The following is a 26275-nucleotide window of genomic DNA, read 5'->3' as shown; positions in this document are numbered from 1 at the left end:
AATATATTTTATGTTTATATATAATATAAATTATATACATTATATATACACATGTATACATTTTCTTAAATATATACATGCATATGTGTGTATTTATATATACATAATACATATAGACAGTAGGCTACACACATATATATTATGTAAACACAAAAACCTTTATTTTGGATGCGATTAATCATGATTAATCGTTTGACAGCACTACTTGAAATATTAGCCTACTGACAAAATAAAAGTTACTCTTATGTTTACTTCATAAAAGTCAAGGATTTAACAGCAAAAAAACACATGAACCAAAAGCATTTGTAAACTAAAAGGACTTTTAGTTGCTAAAAAGACTAAACTATGAATCAGACAACAGAAGGCATGATGTAGCAGATTGTGTGCAACAGGTTTTTCAGTCAAGTTTTGATCACGTTGATCATTTGGAGGCCTTGTGTATCAAATATGACAGCTGCAGTTGGCTTTACTTGTTACAGATTTAGAAATTATTTTGTTATGATCCTCTCCTCAGTGCTTTAGTTCTGAATAAACCAGTGTTTAGTCTCCGTAGTGATAAACTCAACTAATTTTGCATTTATTAAAAATGTTTATTGCTGGAGTCTCATCATGTACAGTAATTACAGGCTGTCAGTTCACAAAAATAACAACAACCTTGTTCAATCACAGGTACGTGTTCTCAATAATCACATCTCTGATCTCATCAACACACGGTGGCGCTGGAGAGCAGGGTTTCTCCTCCTGGACACAGACAGGACTCCCCGTCTTGGGAATATGGGGATCATCCCCCTGCGGTGAGCAGCAGAGCTTCTCCGCACACTCCTGCCCGCAGCAGAAGCTGCAGACTGACCGCACTGCTCCCGAACCGTCCGAGGCGAGGAACTCGGGCTGCACGGTGCAGTGCTCGATGCCAAAAGTGGCCAGCACTGCTTTGACCCTCGCCATGAGATCGTCGCACTCTGCTGCGCTCAGCCCGTCAGGACAGTGCACGTGCAGCGACGCCACCATCAGCGCGTCTGACAGCTGCCACACGTGCAGCTCGTGAACCGACAACACGCCCGGCACTTCACTGAGGCAAAGCCGCACCTGACCGACGGAGAGATGCAGCGGCGGCGCCTGGAGAACCAGCAGCCCATAGCGGTGCAGCTTCGGCAGGGCCGTGGATAACAGCACCAGCACACCCACTGTGGAGAAACCTGCGTCCATATAGACCAGGAGATGACAGTCCGAGTGAGGCCGATGGCAGTGCGCTTCAGAGAGCAGGAGAACCAGACCGTTAGTCACAATGAGCACTGAACACAGAAGGTCCTGGACCACACTGATGGAGCCGAGCTGCAGTCTTCTAAACCTGGATCCTTTAGGGATACACTGGGAAACTGTCAGGTTAAAGCCAAATAAATTGGTGTTTTATATGGTATCATCGTAAATGTCAAAAGTTTGGAATAATACGATTTGTAAAACATTTGACAGTAGTCCCTTGCTCAGCAAGGCTGCATTTAATTGAATAAAAATGCAGTAAAAACAGTAAAACTGTGAAATATTATTACAGTTTAAAATAGTTGTAATGTATGGAAGCTTGTTTCCGCCATGAAATAAAAAAATAATAGTCATTTCGACTTTATCTCACAATTCAGACTTTTTTTCTTGCAATTGCGAGTTTATATCTCACAGTTCTGACTTTTTCCTCAGAATTGGAGTTTATAAAGTCAGAATTGCGAGATATAGTCCAAATTGCAAGATTTTAAGTCCGAATTGTGAGATTTAAAGTCCAAATTGCGAGTTATAAAGTCAGAATTGTGAGATATAAAGTCAGAATTGCAAGATTTAAAGTCCGACTTGCGAGATTTAAAGTCCGACTTGCGAGATTTAAAGTCCAAATTGCGAGTTATAAAGTCCGACTTGCGAGATATAAAGTCCGACTTGCGAGATATAAAGTCCGACTTGCGAGATATAAAGTCCGACTTGCGAAATTTAAAGTCCGACTTGCGAAATTTAAAGTCCGACTTGCGAAATTTAAAGTCCGACTTGCGAAATTTAAAGTCCGACTTGCGAAATTTAAAGTCCGACTTGCGAAATTTAAAGTCCGACTTGCGAAATTTAAAGTCCGACTTGCGAAATTTAAAGTTCGAATTGTGAGATAAAGTCAGAATTGCGAGATTTAAAGTCAGAATTGCGAGTTATAAAGTCAGAATTGTGAGATATAAAGTCAGAATTGCGAGTTATAAAGTCAGAATTGCGAGATATAAAGACAGAATTGCGAGATATAAAGTCCGACTTGCGAAATTTAAAGTCCGAATTGTGAGATAAAGTCAGAATTGCGAGATTTAAAGTCAGAATTGCGAGATATAAAGTCCAAATTGCGAGATATAAAGTCCGAATTGTGTGATATAAAGTCAGAACTGCAAGATATAAAGTCAGAATTGCAAAATTTAAAGTCCGAATTGCGAGATATAAAGTCAGAATTGCAAGATATAAAGTTCGAATTGCAAGATATAAAGTCAGAATTGCGAATTATAAAGTCAGAATTGCGAGATATAAAGTCAGAATTGCAAGATTTAAAGTCCAACTTGCGAGATATAAAGTCAGAATTGCGAGTTATAAAGTCAGAATTGCGAGATATAAAGTCAGAATTGCAAGATTTAAAGTCCGACTTGCGAAATTTAAAGTCCGAATTGCGAGATAAAGTCCGAATTGTGAGATAAAGTCCGAATTGCGAGATATAAAGTCAGAATTGAGAGTTATAAAGTCAGAATTGTGTGATATAAAGTCAGAATTGCAAAATTTAAAGTCTGAATTGCGAGATATAAAGTCAGAATTGCGAGTTATAAAGTCAGAATTGCAAGATTTAAAGTCCGACTTGCGAAATTTAAAGTCCGAATTGTGAGATAAAGTCCGAATTGCGAGATATAAAGTCAGAATTGAGAGTTATAAATTCTGACTGTATATCTCACAACTGTGTTTATATCTCACAATTCTGACTTTATAGCTCACAATTACGAGTTAAAAAAAAACCCAGCTATTTTAAATTGAAATAATATTTCACAATATTACTGATTTAGATGTTTTTGATCAAATAAATACAACTTGGCAAGCATAACAGACTTCTTTCAAAAACATATCTTCTTAAATTAACATGACATAAAATTCAGATGTGTTGTTACTCTCACCAGAGTGTTCGGTGCAGGTGGAGTGATGAGGTTCTTCTGGAAGTTGCTCTGCAGGCTGAATGATTTCCTGAGAACTTTCACCGATCCCGGAATTGGACTCAGAAACTGGTTTAATGACGCTGAGGTTTGGTAACTCAGAAGAGCCGTCCTGAGAGCCTTGATCTGGATCCAAAACACTAGAAGCTTCAGGGTTGCAGAACATCAGTGCGTCGTCCTGGAGAGCGCTTTCTACAACACAGTGATCATCATCACAGCCATTATGTAGCAGCAGACCCTTAACTTCACTGATCTTAATAAAACACAGAGGCACAAAACACCAGAAACTTTGGGTCACAAAGTGGAGCCATTGCATGGTCCTTCGTTTACTGTCTCACTAAAGGAATGCAAGATTACATTATCCATTACAGACACATTCTCATCACTGCACAACTGATCATCCCTTCAACTAAATGTTTTCATTTTTACATTCGGGTCTCTGGTGATTTATGGCTTTTGGTTTGTATTTTGAGTGAATTTAGAACCAACATGAAGACATTAAGCAGAAAAGTTTGGCATCAAAGCATATTTCCAACTTTGGTTTTGCCGTGAAGTTGAATGACCTTCTATTTGAATAATATTGCAACTAAGTGTATCTTGTAGCTCTTTAAGCTGGAGGGCCATTTTCAATTTCAACGATAAGAATGAACATTGTTAAAAACCTGTAAGCAATTAAAATTGTCTTTGTTTAAAGGAGACCTATAATGCCCCTTTTCACAAGATGTAATATAAGTCTCTGGTGTCCCCAAAATACCCCACAGATCATTTATTATAGCTTGTCAAATTTGCCCCTATTTGGGTGTGAGCAAAAACACACTGATTTTGTGTGTGTCCCTTTAAATGCAAATGAGCTGCTACCGGCCCCCTTTTCAGAAGAGGGCGGAGCTTTAACAGCTCAACAACAACAAAGCTGGAGAATCTCACGCAGCCAAAATGAGGATTGTCAGTAACGGTGTTCAGCCTTACATTGTTCAAACCGGAGTCGACACTGATGGAGAGACTCAGGAAGAAGTTACAACTTTTAGATGTTTCTGAATGGTTAGTGGATAAATTGATGTAGTTGCTGTGGAGTTGATTCAAGCATGTGTCGTCATGTTAATCTCTTGTGCAAATCCAGTGTTGAATTGACCCTCGTTTGTGAAGCAGTCCAGCGTAAAATGACAGCATGACAACAACACTCTACTACAACAACTCTTCCTCTTCTCTAAAGCAGCCCAACATGGTCCCGCCCCCTTTGTTGCGTGTTCTCGGGGGCGGGGTTTATGCAAATTTTAAATGTGACTGACCAAAAATAAATGATTCTATTCAAACATACCTTTGCTTTCTGATGTAGAATGAGGGTCGTTTCGCATCAGGCACTTGTTGATCCCATCAGCAGCTTCATCCATCCCGCTGCTCTTCCTTCTCCAGGCCAACACGAGTATATTGAATAACAGACTAACTCCTCCAACCACAATAGACAAGAGTGGGTGTTGAATGGCTTCTGGCTGCACGAGGTGAGTGAGAATCTCCAGACTAATGGAGACGCACTGAGACGCCATTAACAGAGCTGAGATCAGGATGCCAAACGGCTCGAGACGCATCCTTCTGTAGTGCTGCTCATCGTACAGAGGACTCGGGCCTTCAGAAGCGGAGATGTTTGGAAGGGAGGAACCAGTGGTGGTGGAGGTAGAATTAGGATGATGCTTTAATGCGGATAGAGACAAATGTATGAAGACATAGAGCGTGTGGAAGCTGTCCACCGCGATCAGTAGGGATCTGCAGATTCGGCCGACCACAATCTCACAGACCAGGAAGGTCAAGGTCAAGACCAGCATGCACTTATGAGTCGATATCCTCGCCATTGACCTGTACAATAACAATCAATGATATGTGAACCAAGTAAACGTTATTATGGAAATATTATACTTTTATACCGATTTCAAAACACTGCTTCAGAGCTTTACGAATTGAATCAGTGAATTGGAGCACCAAAGTCGCAGTATAACCATTTGATAGGAGATCCGAATCACTAATTCGAAACAAAAGATTCATAAAGCAGTGTTTTGAAATCAGCCCATATAGATATTGTTGAAAAGTCATTTTTTTTGCCACACAAAAAGTATTCTTGTTGCTTTATAATATTAAGATTGAACCACTGTACTCACATGAACTGATTTAAATATGTTTTTAGTACCTTTATGGACCTTGAGAGTTTGAATGGCTTTGCTCTCAATGAAGGCCTCACTAAGCCATCGGATTTCATCAACAATATCTTGTGTTCTGAAGATGAGCGAAGGTCTTACAGGTGTATAACGACATGAGGATGAGTAATAAATGACATTATTTTCATTTTTGGGTGAACTAACCCTTTAAGTGGCCTTTATTTCATTAATATTATAAACCTGATTCCAAAAACGTTGGGACACTGTACAAATTGTGAATAAAAAAGGAATGCAATAATTTACAAATCTCATAAACTTATATTTTATTCACAATAGAATATAGATAACATATCAAATGTTGAGAGTGAGACATTTTGAAATGTCATGCCAAATATTGGCTCATTTTGGATTTCATGAGAACTACACATTCCAAAAAAGTTGGGACAGGTAGCAATAAGAGGCCGGAAAAGTTAAATGTACATATAAGGAACAATGGAGGACCAATTTGCAACTTATTAGGTCAATTGGCAACATGATTGGGTATAAAAAGAGCCTCTCAGAGTGGCAGTGTCTCTCAGAAGTCAAGATGGGCAGAGGATCACCAATTCCCCCAATGCTGCGGCCAAAAATAGTGGAGCAATATCAGAAAGGAGTTTCTCAGAGAAAAATTGCAAAGAGTTTGAAGTTATCATCATCTACAGTGCATAATATCATCCAAAGATTCAGAGAATCTGGAACAATCTCTGTGTGTAAGGGTCAAGGCCGGAAAACCATACTGGATGCCCGTGATCTTCGGGCCCTTAGACGGCACTGCGTCACATACAGGAATGCTACTGTAATGGAAATCACAACATGGGCTCAGGAATACTTCCAGAAAACATTGTCGGTGAACACAATCCACCGTGCCATTCACCGTTGCCGGCTAAAACTGTATAGGTCAAAAAAGAAGCCATATCTAAACATGATCCAGAAGCGCAGGCGTTTTCTCTGGGCCAAGGCTCATTTAAAATGGACTGTGGCAAAGTGGAAAACTGTTCTGTGGTCAGACGAATCAAAATTTGATCTTTTTGGAAAACTGGGACTAAAGAGGACAAGGACAACCCAAGTTGTTATCAGCGCTCAGTTCAGAAGCCTGCATCTCTGATGGTATGGGGTTGCATGAGTGCGTGTGGCATGGGCAGCTTACACATCTGGAAAGGCACCATCAATGCTGAAAGGTATATCCAAGTCCTAGAACAACATATGCTCCCTTCCAGACATCGTCTCTTTCAGGGAAGACCTTGCATTTTCCAACATGACAATGCCAGACCACATACTGCATCAATTACAACATCATGGCTGCGTAGAAGAAGGATCCGAGTACTGAAATGGCCAGCCTGCAGTCCAGATCTTTCACCCATGTCATCTATGTTGTATTCTGAATAAAATATTGAAATTTGAAACTTCCACATCATGGCATTCTGTTTTTATTCACAATTTGTACAGTGTCCCAACTTTTTTGGAATCGGGTTTGTAGATGTGAGATGTTAATTGCAAGGAAAAAAGTCAGAATTGTGAGATAAAAAATACCTTTTTTTAAATTTTTTATTCCATGGCAGAAACAAGCTTTCATATAAAATGGTCTAGCGACGCCCCCGGTTAAATCAATGGTAGATTGATATCCTGATGTTCTCCACTTCACACTGATCAATGTGAGAATTGTGTAAAATGTAGAGGAGATTGTTGTTGTAAGTGAAACAGAGTACAAACAGCACAGAGTCGACATGAATACTAAGTTTCAAAGATGTGTCTCCGTTGCTATGACCTCTATCAGGACTTCAGTCTGTAAAAATCAATGGAATGCTCTTTCTGGATGCGCTCCAAACCCTACTTCAGCTGCACGACAATAAGCAGCAAGTGAAGGTCCAGCAGGGAAAAAAGCCAATGCGGCTTTAATCATTATGTGCTTATAGCTTGAATGGAGAGACAGTAATGCTTTTACGCTGGCTTAAACATGTCTAGGTATTAACACTTATATTAACTTGCACTAATAAGCTGTTGGCTTTATACACTGCTTAACAGATCAGAAGTTCAATATGAAAAAAAAATATATATATTATTTTCATGGCAATTTAATGCATTCATGCTTTACCCCACATTTGCACTTAGTTTACTTTTTGTTCATTTTAATCAAAAAATTATGCACACATATATATATCGCTGGAAAGATCTTTCAGCCTATATGCTGCGAGGTCCAGGCCGTCAGTGTGACTGTTCAGAGCTCATGTACCCGCAGAGAACAGCTTCATCTCAGGCAGTCCTTCGGGAATTTGCAGCTGGCTCTTATGTAGATAGTGTTTAAACATGAGGTATAATTCGTTTTGGGTATATCAAACAGGCAATCTTTGGTCTTATTAATATATTACTTGTTCCAGAGCTAATCGATTTGGCTTAAGGGCTATATTAAGTTTCATAACTTTATATTTACATTGAAATTAAATCCTGCACTAACTAGAGCGCTGCTTTTGTACATTTGACTGAATTGTATGCTTGTGTTTATTTCCTATTTTACTTCTTATAGCCTACTGTTATAATGGCTATTGTTAATTTAAATATTATTGTTCAATAAATAATATTTTATATAAATAGCATGCTGTATTTTTTAGTATTGAGAAATAAGTGATTTTGACAGTGAAAGTTACATTAATACATCATTAGATGGCGGCAAAGACTGTCTTAATGAGTGAGTCAGTCAGTAGCGAAGACTTTTATATTGAAATCGACTGAAACATAGAAGTTGCTTTGGTAACACTTTCTATGAAGACCATACTTATGACTTATAGGCCCATTTATACTTAGTTATAAGTATTACTATTCTATAAATATATTTATAAAGCCTCATAAGACCTATACTGCATTATAAGAACAGTTATAGATACATTAATTTTGTTTTTATAATTATTTATAAGCCATGCATTTGCTTTTTCAATGTGCATGACCATAATCCATTATTCACTGATATAAAAATGATCAAATATAAAATAGTTCCAGAGACACTAGTTTGCTGTACCAATTAGTTATTAATTATGTCTTTAATGGCTTAGCATGGATGGTCATTTTAAATTGTTAAAATCCATATCTCCTCAGCCATATGCATGATATTGCTTACAGCAGTTTGAAATTATACTTTAAAATATTTTTGCAGGGTTTTGCAAGTATGTAACATTAAAAAAAAACAAAAAAAAAAAACATTTTTTTTCAACTGTTTATATTAATGATTTCTGGGGATTTCTGACTACTTTTCATTAATTAGATTTACAAGTAAGCAACTTAAAATTATTTCTTACTATTTGATTTAGAAAAATTGCATCCTGTATTTTCACTTTACTTTTAGCCATCAATGATGCATTTATAGAGATTAGTAACTATTATTACAATAAGTATTTTAAGAACAACACAGCTATTAACAATATATTCACTAATTTGACAGAAATAAATGTGAAAAGTCGTAACTATAATATATGAATATTATTGCAATGCAGGTTGCATTCGACTGACTAATTAATACTTATAAATCAGTGTATAATGGATTATGAACATGAGCAGTGAAAAAGCAAATGGATGACGTATAATTAAATATATAATATAAATGTAAATATAACTGTTCTTATAATGCAGTATAGGTCTTAATAAGTCTTTATATATATATATATGTTTATAAAATAGTAATACTTGCTTATAAATAAATATATCAATGGAGCTAATTCATTATAAGCATGGTCTTCATAGAAAGTGTTACCGCTGTTTTTACTTTAAACAACATCTTACGAGACGCAACTGACAAATACATTGATTAGCGCTGTCATGGGAAATCCCCTTAGATGTTTAAAGGACAAAGACAAAGATAAATATATAGCTTTCCTCAGCGAACATTTAAACTGATTTTGCGATTATGAATATAAGATTGACCTGAAGAATATCAGCTAGATGCAGGTAACACACTCGCTCAGGCGATCTCTCTCTCTCATAATACATATTACAATGCGTTTCAATGAAGCAACTCAACATTAATTCATTACTAGTTTTGGAAATGAACAATATCACACTAGTAGCCATGCCATATGGCTGCATATCAGCACGGCTGTGATTCGGTCGTAGGTAATCACAGCGTGCTGATATGCAGCCATATCGCACGGCTACGAGTGTGATATTGCATTTATACAACAGCTTGACGGCACGAGTGTTTAAATAAAAAGGAAAGAACAATGAAATGTTCTTTTGTGAGGAACTACTTTCCGCCTTCATTACTAAATATATTAGCTGTGCCAATATCAGATTTTTTCACTACATGGTTATCGTGGCCAAAAGAATTACCAATAGCGATATATGGTAATATCTATAGAAATAGAAATTTTGAAATAAGTACATAATGCTGTCAGTCAAAATATATAAATAAATATATATATATAGTGATAAAGGCTATGTCGATTAACATTGCGTTATAAATAGCCTACATTATCCTGATGAAAATACCCGAGATGTCTTGAAGAACACAAATTATAATACTGTCGCAATGGCGTGTTTATTCTCTTCATGTTTATTCAGTCAAAATCTGTTTTATTCAGATACAGCGATCTCTGGATGTCCATATTAGGGATTTCCTGCATTATCCTATTCATTCGTCTCACTTCTGGGAAATCGTGTGTGAGAGTTTAGCGCTCCATAATGCTCACAATAATTTGGGTAAAAATAGAACAAAATACTGCTCAAAAATTTAATCAAGCTTCAAAACTATTTTAATGTGCATTGATGCATTTAAATAACGCACATTGTATAATTAAATGTTTGTTAAAGTTATGGAGGTACAGCTCGTAATGTTTATTAATTGAATGATTTAAATAATGGAATATTGTCAAAATACAACATTAATCACTCAAAACTGGTGTGCAATTTTGTAAAAACAGTATTTACCTGTTTGAGGATGTCCTGAGTGCTACAGAAAGTCTTCACACCAGCATGGGATGCTGTTCCCAAAGTTCCCAGTGCAGTGGAGAGAGTGTGTGACCGCCGGAGAGGGATGTGTCTGTAAGCACTATCATGTGAGGATCTTCAGTCCGCCGCTTCACTTCTGTGCTTCTCTCTGCACTGATTTCACCTCATTTTCTCACGGCTTGCTTTCAGAGCTCCCCAACTGATGCGTAGAAAAAAACGTCTACGAAGGGATTTCACATGGAAAGGCTCTTTTTAACCCTCTCTGTGCCTGAGGGAATCTCCACACAGATCTGGCAGAGAACACTAGGCCGAAAACTAACACGTCACATTGAGTGTTTGACAGCTGAGAGGCTCTTTAAAGCACTAAACCAACAGCCGGACACAGTCAAAACACAGCGGGACTGCGGCGGACGAGCTCTTACCTGAGCGGAAACACTCTGACCTCAGAGAGCTCGTGGTTGTCACAGTCCAGATTTAACATCATGTATGTCAGGTTGATCAGTAATGTGTTGAATAACTGTTACTCTGATCAGTCTGCAGATATTAATGACTAACAGGGGGACAATGTACAGTTTCCCATAAACATTTATCCTTTATTTTTTGCACCTCCTGTTCTCTTGATGAAACGACAAATTTGTGTCTAATTATTTACCTATAAATTGTAGAAGCAGAACCAAATTCAATTGTCAATCAAAAATTGCTATCTATCTATCTATCTATCTATCTATCTATCTATCTATCTATCTATCTATCTATCTATCTATCTATCTATCTATCAGTCTGTTCATCCATCAATCAGTCTGTCCGTCATCCCTCTCTCCCTCCATCCATCAGTCTATCTATCCACCAGTTCATCCATCCATCCATCCATCCATCCATCCATCCGTCCGTCCGTCCGTCCGTCCGTCCGTCCGTCCGTCATCCCTCTCTCCCTCCATCTATCAGTCAATCTATCCACCCGTTCATCCATCCATCCATCAATCCATCCATCCATCCATCCATCCGTCTACCCATCCATCCATCCATCCATCCATCCATCCGTCATCCCTCTCTCCCTCCATCCATCAGTCTATCAACCCGTTCATCCATCCAACTGTTCATCCACCCATCCATCCGTCCGTCATCCCTCTCTCCCTCCATCCATCAGTCTATCTATCCACCCATCCATCCATCCATCCGTCATCCCTCTCTCCCTCCATCCATCAGTCTATCTATCCACCCGTTCATCCATCCAACTGTCCATCCATCCATCCGTCCATCATCCCTCTCTCCCTCCATCTATCAGTCAATCTATCCATCCGTTCATCCATCCATCCAATCCATCCATCCGTCTACCCATCCATCCATCCATCCATCCACCCGTCATCCCTCTCTCCCTCCATCCATCAGTCTATCTATCCACCCATCCATCCATCCATCCGTCATCCCTCTCTCCCTCCATCCATCAGTCTATCCATCCAACTGTCCATCCATCCATCCGTCCATCATCCCTCTCTCCCTCCATCTATCAGTCAATCTATCCATCCGTTCATCCATCCATCCAATCCATCCATCCGTCTACCCATCCATCCATCCATCCATCCACCCGTCATCCCTCTCTCCCTCCATCCATCAGTCTATCTATCCACCCGTTCATCCATCCAACTGTTCATCCACCCATCAATCCATCCATCCATCCATCCATCCATCCATCCATCCATCCATCCGTCCGTCATCCCTTTCTCCCTCCATCTATCAGTCAATCTATCCACCCGTTCATCCATCCATCCATCCATCCATCCATCCATCCATCCATCCGTCCGTCATCCCTCTCTCCCTCCATCCATCAGTCTATCTATCCACCCGTTCATCCATCCATCCATCCATCCATCCATCCATCCGTCCGTCCGTCATCCCTCTCTCCCTCCATCCATCAGTCAATCTATCCACCCGTTCATCCATCCATCCATCCATCCATCCATCCATCCATCCGTCCGTCATCCCTCTCTCCCTCCATCCATCAGTCTATCTATCCACCCGTTCATCCATCCATCCATCCATCCATCCATCCATCCATCCATCCGTCATCCCTCTCTCCCTCCATCTATCAGTCAATCTTTCCACCCATTCATCCATCCATCCATCCGTCATCCCTCTCTCCCTCCATCCATCAGTCTATCTACCCATCCATCCCTCTCTCCCTCCATCCATCAGTCTATCCATCTGTTCATCCATCCATCAGTCTATCCATCCGTTCACCCATCCATCCATCTCTCATCCCTCTCTCCCTCCATCCTTCAGTCTATCTATCCATCCATTCAACCATCCATCAGTCTACCCATCCGTTCATCCGTCCATTTATCTAACTGTCCATTCATCCATCAGTCTATCCATTTGTTCATCCATCCATCAGTCTATATCCGTTCACCCATCCGTTCATCCGTCTCTGTCTGTCCATCCACCCATCAGTCCATCCATCCATTTATCCAACTGTCTATCCACCCATCCATCCATCCGTCTGTCCGTCTATCCATCCATTTACCCAACTGTCCATCCATCCATCCATGTATAAAATCAGCCATTAAATCTACACAGACCGCTGAGGTCTCCTGTGCTTATGTAAGAATCCCTAAGGATTACATGGAAATTCCTTCAAAGTAGATTTATAATAATAGACTCAGAGTCAAATACCTCAGAAATCCCTTCTATATGCACAGAACATCCCAAAGTACAGCATGGCCGAATGACTTCTAGGCGACTGAGACATAATGATCAAAAAAAGTGTCCGAATCTCAATGTAGTTCTAATTACACCCCGAGACTCAAATTCCTGAGGATTATACCATCAGTGCTTTCATTCCCATCTCAATGGTGCGTTTTTGGTCGATTATTTCCCTCACTGGTCCTCTACTGTATTTATGCATGTTCTGTGCTCAGGGTTCAGCAGAAGCTTGATAATCTCAAACATATTGCTCTCCAGCGGCAAGGCTGTTTGATAGTGTTTGCATACATCTCAGGGTGTGTAACATACCAGACCACCTGATGTGTCGCTTTCTTTCATGGAAACCAGGGGGTTTCAACCTGTGCAAACTCAGGGACTCTCAGAAAACCAAAAACAGAAGCTAGAGTTTTTTTCCCTTTAACACTTAACAAGAATAATTTAATAATGTTAATGTTAAAGTTAACTAAATTAATTTTCCATTAATTTAGATAACTTTAATCTGCCATTAATTTTCCTTTTTTCTTTAGAATTGGCAGCATATAATTCCCAAAATAACAAATATGCTTTCACTTTCTTCCCAAAAGATTCAGAGTTACTGCATTTTCTTATTTTTGTCACATTTCAGCAATTTATAAAATACACTTGCATATATAACTGCTACTGAGACCAAAACAATAATTGTAATACAAAATGCAACATTTAGATGCAAGACAAGCATTAATATCCAACTTATTTTTTGCAGTAAAACCATTTGCACTACAAACCAGTGTGTTTATGATATGCTAATAAAATAATATGATAATAAATACCAGTTAGCAATATCAAGCAACATGTTTTTCTACAGAATTTAACCTAAAAATAATAAGGTGGACGAGGTAACTTTTTAAATAATGACTTCACCCTGAATGGTAAAACAAAACTGAAAAAATGCAATTAGTAAAAGATATTTTATGAAAACATTTGCCACACATGCTACTTTTGTCATTACATGCATTTATTTGAGAGGGAAAAAGCCATACACATCTCTTTGTGTTACCAGTACAGTTTGATTAATTTAACAGGTAATTTTAAAAATGACTAAAAATAAAGCATTACAAACATCGGGTTGGGGGCACAGAAGTGTTGATTTCAAGGTCAAAGACGATCTGGATGTAGAGGCAAAGCTTCTCTGAAGCCTGGCAGATAGACGTCTGCTTTCAAAGTCAGAGTCAACATCAACCAGACGTTAAACAGAGAGAGAGAGGAACCGAAAAGCACCAACCACAGAGCCTGGAATGGTGGCAAGTACTACATTTATCGGGTCAAGCCTCGCTTCGATGTCACAAGCTTCTCATTTGTCCAACGTTGGTGACATCTTTTGAGGTAAAGTTTAGTCTCTAGTGTCTCCGGCGGCAGTAGCTTCACACAAGTTTAGTGTTTTCTTCATGAAGTCTTGTGGTCCGGCACTTCTACTGCCTCATTGTAAATGGCGGCTTTCATGCCCAAACACACTCTTGATTTACATAATATACTCTCCCAGAGCTCCACCCCCATTTATATAAATCAACAGAGCCCTACCCCTTTCCCAAACCCCAACCAATCAAAATAGGAAAAAACTTTAAACTTAATATTTGCTCTTTATAGAATCTGAAAATATACACCAAAGGGGGGGAAATCCCACAACAACAGCTTTAAAAAAAAAAAAAAAAAAAAAAAGACGGGGAGGAAAAAAAAAAAAACTAAATCACACAACAGACTCGGGTTGTTTAAAATAAATATCAACTGATTCAGCCAAGCAGCTAGAATAAAGAGCTGAAAAAAGGTTTAAAGGCATGTCCTGTCTTCGGATGAGTACGTATGGAGACACACAGGGTTACCGATGGAAGACAGAATGAGTATTTGTGTGTGTGGGAGAGAAAGAGTGAAAATTGTACAATTCATTCGCCTGTGTTTTCCAAATCATCTGGATCGTTCAGATGATTCGCTAAAGATCAACAATTATCGATTGATCCACATGTTCACGCAGGTTTCAAAGCGCTTTCGCGGCTTCAGAGGTGCTGGTTGATGGAGGGAACCTGGTGAGATCAGAAGTGGATGTTTTGACCGATTCCTGAGCAGCAGCAGGAACAAACGAAAAGCGGATGCGTGCCACTTTGGTAAGTCCTTTTTTTGTGTTAATGAGACAATAATAATGACAAACGCACACATACACTCGAGTGCGACGAGGCACTCGCTAAACAACTTCCGCCTGCCCGACAAGATCCGAAAGCCAAAACCAATGCCTCAATGTCTTTGCTCAAAGTGTTCCAGCTGGTCAGTCTTTCTACTGCATTACAACCTCCAGTCCACGAGGGGGCGACGGTGAGCAGTGACGCGCCAACAGCATAAAGGGGTGGAACAGAAGAAGGTCGCCGGTTAGCGAAAAGTTTGTGTTTCTCCGCGTGTGTGTCTTTGGTAACTGTGTTTTTGAAGAACACCATCGCTGAACGAACATACTGAACAACTTTACGGCAAAGTAACCAATCACAGGTTTTCGTAATTTCAATATAATTTTTTTAAGGTTGGACATTTCAGGGAAGTTCTCCGTGTTGTTTTGAAAATTTGTGGAAAAGACACAAGAGAAAGATGGAAAGAGTCCAGAGGAATATGAGCAAATGCCATGTGGCAAGAACAAACCGGCCCTTCTGGTTTTCACTACACGTGTGGATCCTGAGAAGAGACAAACACGGGTTAACTTAACCAGACTTCCTCTTAAAGCACATTCATGAGTTATTATTCCAGGAATTCCTTCATAAACATGGGAATTTCCTTGCATTACCTAGGTTACAGCATTATGGTGCATCTCTGCTGGTGTCCAGACTCGCATCAAGGAGAAGCTCCTCTAAATCCTGCCCGCAGCTCAGCTCCGCAGTCACGCTCACTAACACACACACACACACATATATATGAACACAGTGTCATTCCCTGTATGTTCAAAATCACTATCGAGAGGATATACTGTCTTTATGCTTAGGTTGAGTCCTGTTCATAGCTCAGTCTAACACAATCAAATGGTGCAAAAGTATCAATATTTCACCACAGTTGTTAAGCTTGCAGTATTAGTTGCATGCAAAAAGATGAAAAACAAATATAGCTGCAAGCAGCAATTACGGGGTCAAGCCGAATAAGGGCAGAAAAGGAATAGGAAAAGGTATTTGTGATAATGAGGTTAGGATAAAGCTGTTTAAATGACACCACTTATAACACAATAATATGGTTTATAACTTCTGAGCAGTAGGTGGCGCTGTGATGAAACTCTGTATGCACTCTCAAGTCATGCCTGTGATGACATGTACCAAGTTTCATGTCAATACTCAAAACTTTTGCAAAGATACAGCCACATATCCATTTTGGCGTGCTCACAGTCAAATTTGTTGACGCAGTATAAAACAGCGGCTGGGTCTATCGAAAATCTTTTAACAACTTCTTGTATATGAGTGTCTGTATATGCTACATACCAAATGTCATACAAATCGGACAAATTTTGTAGGAGGAGTTGTGAAAAAGTATGTTTTGAATAAAATTCAATATGGCGGACAGTAAGTATGGTAGAATATGGAAAATTTGGTATCGTAGGACTCGGCATAATGACAATATGTTGAATTTTTCATATAAGCATTTTCATAAATTTCATTATATCTCTTGACCACTATGGGGTGCTGACCTAAAACTTTACAGGTCCTCTCAGAACATGGCCTCGATGAATCATACAGAGTTTCATAATGATCCAGCATTTTATGAAAAAATTCTAAATGGCCGATGCCCCAAAATGGCCAAACAAACTCGGCATGCCTCAATGAATCCTTTTGACTTTAGGACAAGGCATTCAAAAGTTATAAGCAAAAATAGCCATTTTTCCTATCTCGGCACCAGTAGGTGGTGCTGTGACGATACTGTGCATGTACACCCAAGTCATGCCTGTAATTTGTCTGGCTATCACCAGACCAAGCTCAATTTAAAATTGAACATTGGTCTGGGGAGTTTGCTATACTTTTCTACTGCACAAGAGGCATGATCAAGAGCATTATTCACGCAATTGGATAGTCCTTCAACAAATCAGATCAACGATTCGGGTGGCGTACTTTGCAGAGCGATGCGAAAACTCCAGACAGGTTTAGTTTGTATTGGTTTGTAGCATTGATCAGCGATTTGCAGAAGCAGCAATGGCATCGAGCAATTTTTGCAGACCATGAAAGTGAGTGGTATTTACACCCACTCGAGTGATTTGTTTGCTAAACTAAAGAAGTCATTCAGCATCGTCGAGAGGTTAAAAGGAATTGGATTGACGGTCGTGCTTGCCGTCGCTTCTCTATCGTCATCGTGTTATACCCCCCAATAGCAAGCAAGGTGGATAAGCCAGTCTGTGATTGGTTCCCGCAAAAGTGGAACAGAAGCAGTAGAAATGAATGTACGGGTCTCCAGACTGAGTTGCCGGGCGAAATCAAATCGCTGGCAGATCAGGCTGGGTTTACCCAGTCTAGCTTGTAATGACAAATACACCAAATCATTGCGAAGATACAGCATCCAATCCATTTTTGCGTGCTTTCCGCCAAATTCGTTGACGCGCGATACGAGAACGGATTTGCTGATCAAAAGTCTTTTAATAACTTTTTGCCTGGAGTAGATGCTACATACCAAATTTTGAGCAAATTGGACAAACACTCTAGGATGAGTTTGAAAAAGTAGATTTCGGAAAATGGCAGAAAATTTTCATGATGGACGGAAATGACGTCATAGGGTGCATTCAAAACAGAATGAGCCATGGAATCAGAGGGAAAAATATTTTTGTTTCTAGGACTTATGCATCAAAAGTTATGAGCATAAACATGAGTGAATATTTGAACTGTTGAATTTTCTATGGTAACATTTCAGGCTGTCCTCTATCTGTGTGTCAAATTTCATAACTTTTTACCTTACGGCTCTATGGGCTGCCACAGACTCAATAGCGGAAGAAGAATAATAAGAAAACTTCGGGGCTTGACCCCCAAATACAGCAAAGGACTCCGGTGACCCCCGTAAACAAAGCAGCTGCGCTACTTTCTGTTTCTGAACAGTATTTAAATGTTTCCATTTAGATTTTAGAATTCACTAATCCTTAAATACTTAATAGGCTATTTATTTTCAAATCTGTTATACTTTAGAGGCACAATACGAACGATTTTTTGATTAAAATATTCAAAAACCACAAGAACAATGTTATTTGTTGAATTGCATACTTGCATTATCCCCAACTTTTCCAAGAATGTTTAAATCCAGAGAAATCTGCAATTTTAACCAGGACACGGACCATTGGACCTGTCAATGGCATCATACCTTGGATTTCCAGTTTTACTAATATCGATCTAGATTACTGCAAAGTGCAACAAGTCTCACCGAGTGAACGCACAGAGTAACGTTATAACATAACTTTCAACACACTCAAATGTATTTAGTATGATTGTTTTAACCATGTAAAAAACAGCGCTGAGTTACCCCACATACGCAACGAAAAGAGCGGAAGCAGCTGACTGCAGCAAAAACATAATAAAAGCTCCGCTGGACTCGAGATCAGTGTGCACCGCAGGTGTCTATCATTAGCATTCGCTAAATTTACATATTTGCAACAGAGTTTTCTTTAAAATATAATAACATAAATACAGATACAAAAGGTATTTATCAAAAAATTCATGTTTTTTGTACGTATAATTTTCTGGTGATATTTTATAATAGCAGTGAGAATCAGCAGAGGCCCCACGATGTGATACCATGATTCTTAAGCCACAATTTGATTTAATTGTGATTTTAAACATTAAGTAATAATCATAATAATTAAGTCATAATCAATATATTAAGTCATAGTATATATATATAGTCATTGTATATAAGGTTTGTTGGTTTAATCACAGTGAAAAGATCGATACTTGGTCTCCGTGTATCAAAACAATATCCCCACGCATAATATCGCAATACTATGCCTATTTTATAATGTCATCTATTCAACACTCAACTGATTTCAACTGAATAATGACTGTTTATTATTGTCTTTTTAGAGCTGCTTTACAGCAGAATTTAGTTCTGTTTTGCATCACTGAATCATTATTTTCATGTTTATCACTGTAAAGCTGCTTTGAAACAATCTGTTATTGTATAAAGCGCTATTTAACTAAAGGTCACTTGACATTGAAATTGGTTTGAACAGGTCTTAGGAACCATGCAAATGTCTTATAACCAAAATAAATGTGCTACAATATTGTATTTTATAGATGATGTGGAACATGAGGTAATCCATTGATAACTCACCATGCTCCATAATGCAGCTGGCTGGTTTGAGGCCCTCTGGTTCGATCAGGTGAAAGGCAAATTCTGGCTTCAGCCCGTTGGGAAGCACTGCTCCCGCGCTCATAACCGGACAACCTTCGGCTTCTTCATCAGAAGATCCCGCTTGAGCACTACAGCCCTCCGTATCTAGGAGTTCATGACCATCTGTGACCTCCAGTGAAGGCTGCAGCTCTTGCTGCTCTTCAGGATTTGGCGTCCCATCCCGGGATTGTCCTGACACTGATGGCTCTGTGTGGGTGGGACTTGATTCCTGGATCTGCTCGTCCTGCTGGTCCTCCTCACTGGTATTTTGTGTCTCTTGTGGTTTTTTTGTCGTTGTATCTACTGGTAACTGCTGCACTAAGTGAGTCTGATCAAGTCTAATTTGGCTTTCAAATGGTTCCTGCGCGCTTCCCGATATTGAAGCTTGCTGCTCAAACTGAACTTTATCAGAATGAGTCACATTCTCCTGCTCGTCCGCAAGTGAAGACGTTGATGTGTTGAGCACTGGTGTTGTTTCTGCATGTGATGTTAACGCACTGAGCTCAGACTGTTGTGTTGATTCCTGATCAGGCGGTTGTGAAGGTGCTTTTATATGGGTTTGTGTTGGTGTTGCAGATGTTTGGCTCTCTACCGCCCTCTCGCGGACAAATTTCGGCAATGCAGTCACCTGTTGCTGCTCCGGAGGGCTTTCCACACGTGTTACCATAAAGATTTTGTGTCCTCTGCCGGGGCTAGACACAGAGAAACAGCGGCCAGGAGATGATGGGGCTCCGGAAGCAACGTTGGCTTCGGTCACCGTAATTCCCGAAATGACGGCTGGAGATCCTGGTAACGGCGGTGCTAAGGGCACGACCTTACAGGTGTTTATTGCAGGAATCGGTATGGGAGATGTGGTCTTTGCAGAAGCATTCGACGAATCCACTATGTCCTCATCCTCAGTGTCCGAGTCGGAGTCGTCTTGCAGTGTCGCTTCTTGAACTTTGACTTCTTGATTCTCAGATACATCCTCCTTGGTTGCGTCTTTCTGAACGGCAGCATTTTCTTCCTCGCTTTTCTCAGCAGATGCATCTTCATCCTCCTGAGTTTGGTCCTCTGTGGCAATTTCTGGCATTGAAGCTGACTGTCTCATTTTCTGTTCTGTTTCTTCCTTCTCTTTGGCCAAGATGAAGTTTCTCTTGCAGCCATTCTGAATGTCTGCCAGCAGGGCGCGCTGTGTCTCAATGAAACTCTTCACCTGTAAGAACAGAGTGGGGAAAAAAAGCTGTTATGCAATAAAAAAAGATCAATGTCGTAGTTACATCTGCAGAAAACTGTGCTAAATAATAAACTGTAGTTAGTGAAAAAATAAAATAAGTGGCTCCAATATAACATTAAATTGCAATGTTTACCTTGATACTGCATATTTTAAAAGCATTTCAATATATGAAAAATCCCACAAGAAGAATTTTAAAGGATTAGTTCACTTCAGAAATAAAATTTCCTGATAATTTATGCACCCCCATGTCATCCAAAATGTTTATGTCTTTTCAGGATTAAAAACATAAAACATTTCAGGATTTTTCTCCATATAGTGGACTTCAGTGGTCTTCAATAAGGGTCTTATTTAGTGAAATGATTGGTCATTTTCTCAAAAAAGAAACATTTATATACATTTCAACCACAAATCAAATCACAAGTCCTTTCCAACGTGATTACGTAATGCGTGGCGCATTGCAGAGCAGTGGAAGACGAGCATTTGTGGTTAAAAAGTATATATAATTTTATTTTTTTTTAGAAAATGGCAGATCACTTCTCTAGATTAGACTCTTATTCCTCATCTGGGATCATGTAGAGCTCTTTGAAGCTGTACTGAAACTGACATTTGGACCTTCAACCTGTTGGTAGCCGTTAAAGTCCACCATATGGAGAAAAATCCTAAAATGTTTTCCTCAAAAACCTTAATTTCTTTTCGACTGAAGAAAGAAAGACTAAATTATTCATGAGTAAATTATCAGGAAATTTAAATTCTGAAGTGAACTAATCCTATAAATCGGTCTGAACTCACGGAAATTAATAAAACTTATGGTAAGTTAATGTTGTATCTGTATTAATGCTCATTGTATGTTGTGAAATAAAAAAGGATCATGAAACTAGTCAATTGACACTGGAAACGTAATGCCGGAGAAAAAAAAAAAAAAAAAAACCTCATTAAAACTTTTGTTGCGACATTTAACATTGTAAATATACTCAGTATTACTTTATATTAAGCGAAATCTTTCCCCTCCCCTTTAACAAACACTCACCGTCTCTTTCTTGGGCTCTCGGTCCAGGTCGAGTCGGAGCAGAGATGTGTTGACTTTAAAGGCAAGGGAGAGAGCCATGAGGCCCCCGGTCTTGATTTCATTCTCCCGCATGTCTAACCGGAGGAGCCTCGGACTCTCCGCGATGAACTCTGCTATAGCGACCGCTCCTATCATGTGAACAAGCACACCGATCATCTTCACGCTCACACATACTTAACACAAGCTGACCTCTAGAATTCACAGTCATCCATCTTAGATGAAGCAAATTCATTGTGGTCTTAGGTAACTTCACGTTTGCACTCCAGATCTCACCTTCACAGGAGAGTTTGGTGGAGGCCAGACCCAGCCTGAGGATGGACCGGTTTGCTACAAGTCCATCTTTCAGTTTGTGCACTCCTTCGTTCCCTACTGCATTATGGCCCAGGTTCAATGTTTCCAAGCTTTGAGTGAACGGCTTCAGTAGCAGAGAGCGAAAGAGATGGATCAGTAAAAGGGTGTAAATAGAAAGAAAAATAAAACAAACAAACAAAAAAACATATAAAGGAACTGAATGTGGATTAAATATTCAGTGTGAACACCTTTCAATAAGATAAGATCTTCAAGATGAACGTGTTTATGACTGCTCTGCAAAGCTTATTTATTCCACAGAATAAAATAATAAAAAGGGTAATATATAAATATAATATTCCTGCAAAAAAGATCAAAATTGCATGATATAAAGTCAGAATTCCAAGAAAAAGTTTAAAAAAAAGTGAGATATATACTGATTTCTGAGAAAAGTTCAAAATTGCAATATATAAACTTTAGAGAAAATATATAATTGCAATATATAAAATTTAGAGAAACAAGCATTAAAAAATTGAGATGTGAACTCGACATTCCAAAAAAAATTGCGATATAAACTGAGATTTGAGAAGTTCAAAATTGCAAGATATAAACTCAGAATTCTGAAAAAAAAGTTCATAATTGCGAGATGTACAGGTGCTGGTCATATAATTAGAATATCATCAAAAAGTTTATTTCACTAATTCCATTCAAAAAATGAAACTTGTATATTATATTCATTCATTACACACAGACTGATATATTTCAAATGTTTATTTCTTTTAATTTTGATGATTATAACTGACAACTAAGGAAAATCCCAAATTCAGTATCTCAGAAAATTAGAATATTGTGAAAAGGTTCAATATTGAAGACACCTGGTGCCACACTTTAATCAGCTAATTAACTCAAAACACCTGCAAAGGCCTTTAAATGGTCTCTCAGTCTAGTTCTGTAGGCTACACAATCATGGGGAAGACTGCTGACTTGACAGTTGTCCAAAAGACGACCATTGACACCTTGCACAAGGAGGGCAAGACACAAAAGGTCATTGCAAAAGAGGATGGCTGTTCACAGAGCTCTGTGTCCAAGCACATTAATAGAGAGGCGAAGGGAAAAAAAAGATGTGGTAGAAAGAAGTGTACAAGCAATAGGGATAACTGCACCCTGGAGAGGATTGTGAAACAAAACCCATTCAAAAATGTGGGGGAGATTCATAAAGAGTGGACTGCAGCTGGAGTCAGTGCTTCAAGAACCACTACGCACAGACGTATGCAAGACATGGGTTTCAGCTGTCGCATTCCTTGTGTCAAGCCACTCTTGAACAACAGACAGCAGCAGCTGGAGTCAAAGACAAAAAGGACTGGACTGCTGCTGAGTGGTCCAAAGTTATGTTCTCTGATGAAAGTAATTTTTGCATTTCCTTTGGAAATCAGGGCCCAGAGTCTGGAGGAAGAGAGGAGAGGCACACAATCCACGTTGCTTGAGGTCCAGTGTAAAGTTTCCACAGTCAGTGATGGTTTGGGGTGCCATGTCATCTGCTGGTGTTGGTCCACTGTGTTTTCTGAGGTCCAAGGTCAACGCAGCCGTATACCAGGAAGAGCGCTTCATGCTTCCTGTTGCTGACCAGCTTTATGGAGATGCAGATTTCATTTTCCAACAGGATTTGGCACCTGCACACAGTGCCAAAGCTACCAGTACCTGGTTTAAGGACCATGGTATCCCTGTTCCTAATTGGCCAGCAAACTCGCCTGACCTTAATCCCATAGAAAATCTACGAAAATCTATGGGGTATTGTGAAGAGGAAGATGCAAGAGCAACCTGGGCTCTCATAACACCTGAGCAGTGCCACAGACTGATCGACTCCATGCCACACCGCATTGCTGCAGTAATTCAGGCAAAAGGAGCCCCAACTAAGTATTGAGTGCTGTACATGCTCATACTTTTCATCTTCATACTTTTCAGTTGGCCAAGATTTCTAAAAATCCTTTCTTTGTATTGGTCTTAAGTAATATTCTAATTTTCTAAGATACCGAATTTGGGATTTTCCTTAGTTGTCAGTTATAATCATCAAAATTAAAAGAAATAAACATTTGAAATATATCAGTCTGTGTGTAATGAATGAATATAATATACAAGTTTCACTTTTTGAATGGAATTAGTGAAATAAATCAACTTTTTGATGATATTCTAATTATATGACCAGCACCTGTAAACTCAGAATTCAAAAAAAAAAAAGTTTAAAAATGAGATATATACTCATTTCTGAAAAAAGAAGTTCAAAATTGCAATATAAACTTAGAATTCCAAAGAAAAAGTTTCAAATTACGAGATATAAACTCAAAATTGTGAGAAAAAATTTAGAATTGTGAGAAAGTCGCAGACACCTTTTTTTTTTTTTTTATTCCATTGCAGAAACAAGCTTTCCTAGGGATGGAATAGGAAATACTGGGTAACACTTTACTTGAAGGGGTGTGCATAAGACTGACATGACACCTTCATAATCATGACATGACACGTGTCATGAATATGAAAGAGGTTTTATGCATGTTTATGACAACTGTCATTAAATGTCATTCACTCAATTATGTCATTTTTAATGCAAAGATTACATTGTTTGTGATGTCTGTGTTATGACAACTTGACATAAACCAATACATCATAACCTGTCAGTGTCTTTGTCATGACAACTTGACATTACCAAGACAACATAACCCGTCATAAACATGGCAGAGTAATTATCAAACTTAAACTACTTACATATATAAACTATTAACTATGACTTTTCTGTCAATAAACTCCTAATTTACTGCTTCTAAATATAGTTAATTGTTAAGTTTAGGTATTGGGTAGGATTAAGAATCTAGAATAAGGTCATGCAGAATAAGGCATTAATATGTGCTTAATAATTATTAATAAATAGTCAATATTCTAGTAATATGCATGCTATAAATAATAAGCAACTAGTTAAAAGACCCTAAAATAAAGTGTTACCATTATTTTTTAACAGTGTCATTTTTTTAAGAAGTTTGAAATGGTCTATTATCGGACTTTCTGTTGGAGGAAACTTAAAAAAAAAAAATGAAATGAAAAATATTCATGACGCTGTTATAAAATTATTTGTCAGAGTATTGTCACTTAATGACATTTTAATGACAAGTTCAATTTGTACCACTGTACTTGAGGTCAAGATACATATTTATGACACTATTATAATGGCCTCATGACAGCCATTGTCAAAACCAACCACATGACAGTTTAATGTAATGTTAACCCATAAAGCTAAATAATGTCAAGTTGTCATGACAAAGACACTGACAGGTTATGATGTATTGGTTTATGTCAAGTTGTCATAACTCGGACATCTCAAACAATGTCATCTTTGCATTAAAAATGACATAATTGAGCAAATGACACTTAATGACAGTTGTCATAAACATGCATAAAACCTCCTACATATTCATGTCATAATTATGAAGGTGTCATGTCAGTCTTATGCACACCCCTTCAAGTAAAGTGTTACCAAATACTGTATTTTTGCAGTACAGTGTATGGATGTACGCTCAGACTGTTTATAAACCACACAGCCTGTTCAGAAGGCATACACACCGCAGTGCATTACACACAAGGCTGTGAGAATGTGTGTGTGTGTGTCTTTAGTCTTTAATTAACAAAAAGATGCCAGGACACACATAAACACAAGCGTTGCATGGTCAGCAGCTGCCAACATGCACAGCATCCTCTCAATCTCCATAATGACCATCTGACTGAATGGGGACGAGCTCTCCTCAATCTCATTCTCATCTGTTTGCGGTGGACGTGCTGTATTGTTAGTCATTTAACGAGAAGGCATGAGGGGCTATTGTTTTGTTGCATTTACATCACCAAAAAAGTTTGGATTTTGTAATGTTTTTGAAATAAGTCTTATATACTCACCAAGACTGCATTTATTTGATCAAAATACAGTAAAACAGTAATATTTTAAATATTTAACAATGTATTGTTTTTTATTTTTTAAGAAATTAATAGTTTTATTCAGTTCTATTTTGGTAACACTTTATTTTAGTGTCTTTGGTAAAAAATGATAAATCATGCATAATTACAAGTAACTAACCCCAAACCAAACCCTAAACCTATAGTTAGAACGCTGTTAATTAAGATTACTCCATAGTTCATTGTATAATTCACTAAAAAGGACAGCTTACAATAAAAGTGTAACCTATTTCTTTCAGCTTTACAAATTTGTGTAGAGCTTGGTGTGAATTTTGGGACAAAATACATTTTGGTTTGTTGTGTTGCTCTTGGTGTGAATAAGCCCTGAAGATGTAGAAGT

At 38.6% G+C, this 26275-nt stretch overlaps 2 protein-coding genes across 4 annotated transcripts in view; both read right to left on the bottom strand.

Moving 5' to 3' along the window:
* Nucleotides 1–125: 125 nt before the first annotated feature.
* On the bottom strand, nucleotides 126–11184 carry LOC125254046 (zinc transporter 1). Its single transcript, XM_048168413.1, has 4 exons — nucleotides 10298–11184; nucleotides 4519–5051; nucleotides 3168–3395; nucleotides 126–1376 (listed from the first exon to the last, which is right to left on the bottom strand). Exons 2-4 carry the CDS (start codon nucleotides 5045–5047, stop codon nucleotides 664–666), a joined length of 1470 nt encoding a protein of 489 aa, XP_048024370.1. The 5' UTR covers nucleotides 5048–5051; nucleotides 10298–11184; the 3' UTR covers nucleotides 126–663.
* Nucleotides 11185–13994: 2810 nt separating this feature from the next.
* ppp1r37 (protein phosphatase 1, regulatory subunit 37) overlaps nucleotides 13995–26275 on the bottom strand; it is a 64820-nt gene continuing 52539 nt past the window's right edge. For all 3 annotated transcript variants that reach the window (XM_048169231.1, XM_048169232.1, XM_048169233.1), the window contains 5 exons: nucleotides 21931–22072; nucleotides 21619–21785; nucleotides 19316–20570; nucleotides 15816–15917; nucleotides 13995–15706 (listed from right to left, as the gene is read on the bottom strand). In XM_048169231.1, coding sequence (XP_048025188.1) covers nucleotides 15829–15917; nucleotides 19316–20570; nucleotides 21619–21785; nucleotides 21931–22072 — 1653 coding nt within the window. In that variant the 3' untranslated portion in view covers nucleotides 13995–15706; nucleotides 15816–15828. The remainder of the gene's footprint in view (nucleotides 15707–15815; nucleotides 15918–19315; nucleotides 20571–21618; nucleotides 21786–21930; nucleotides 22073–26275) is intronic.

The sequence above is a fragment of the Megalobrama amblycephala genome, linkage group LG19 (genome assembly GCF_018812025.1).
Source record: "Megalobrama amblycephala isolate DHTTF-2021 linkage group LG19, ASM1881202v1, whole genome shotgun sequence".
NCBI classification, from domain to species: Eukaryota; Metazoa; Chordata; class Actinopteri; order Cypriniformes; family Xenocyprididae; genus Megalobrama; species Megalobrama amblycephala.
The sequence above is the reverse complement of the archived record's forward strand: the minus strand, read 5'-3'. Positions and strand labels throughout refer to the sequence as shown.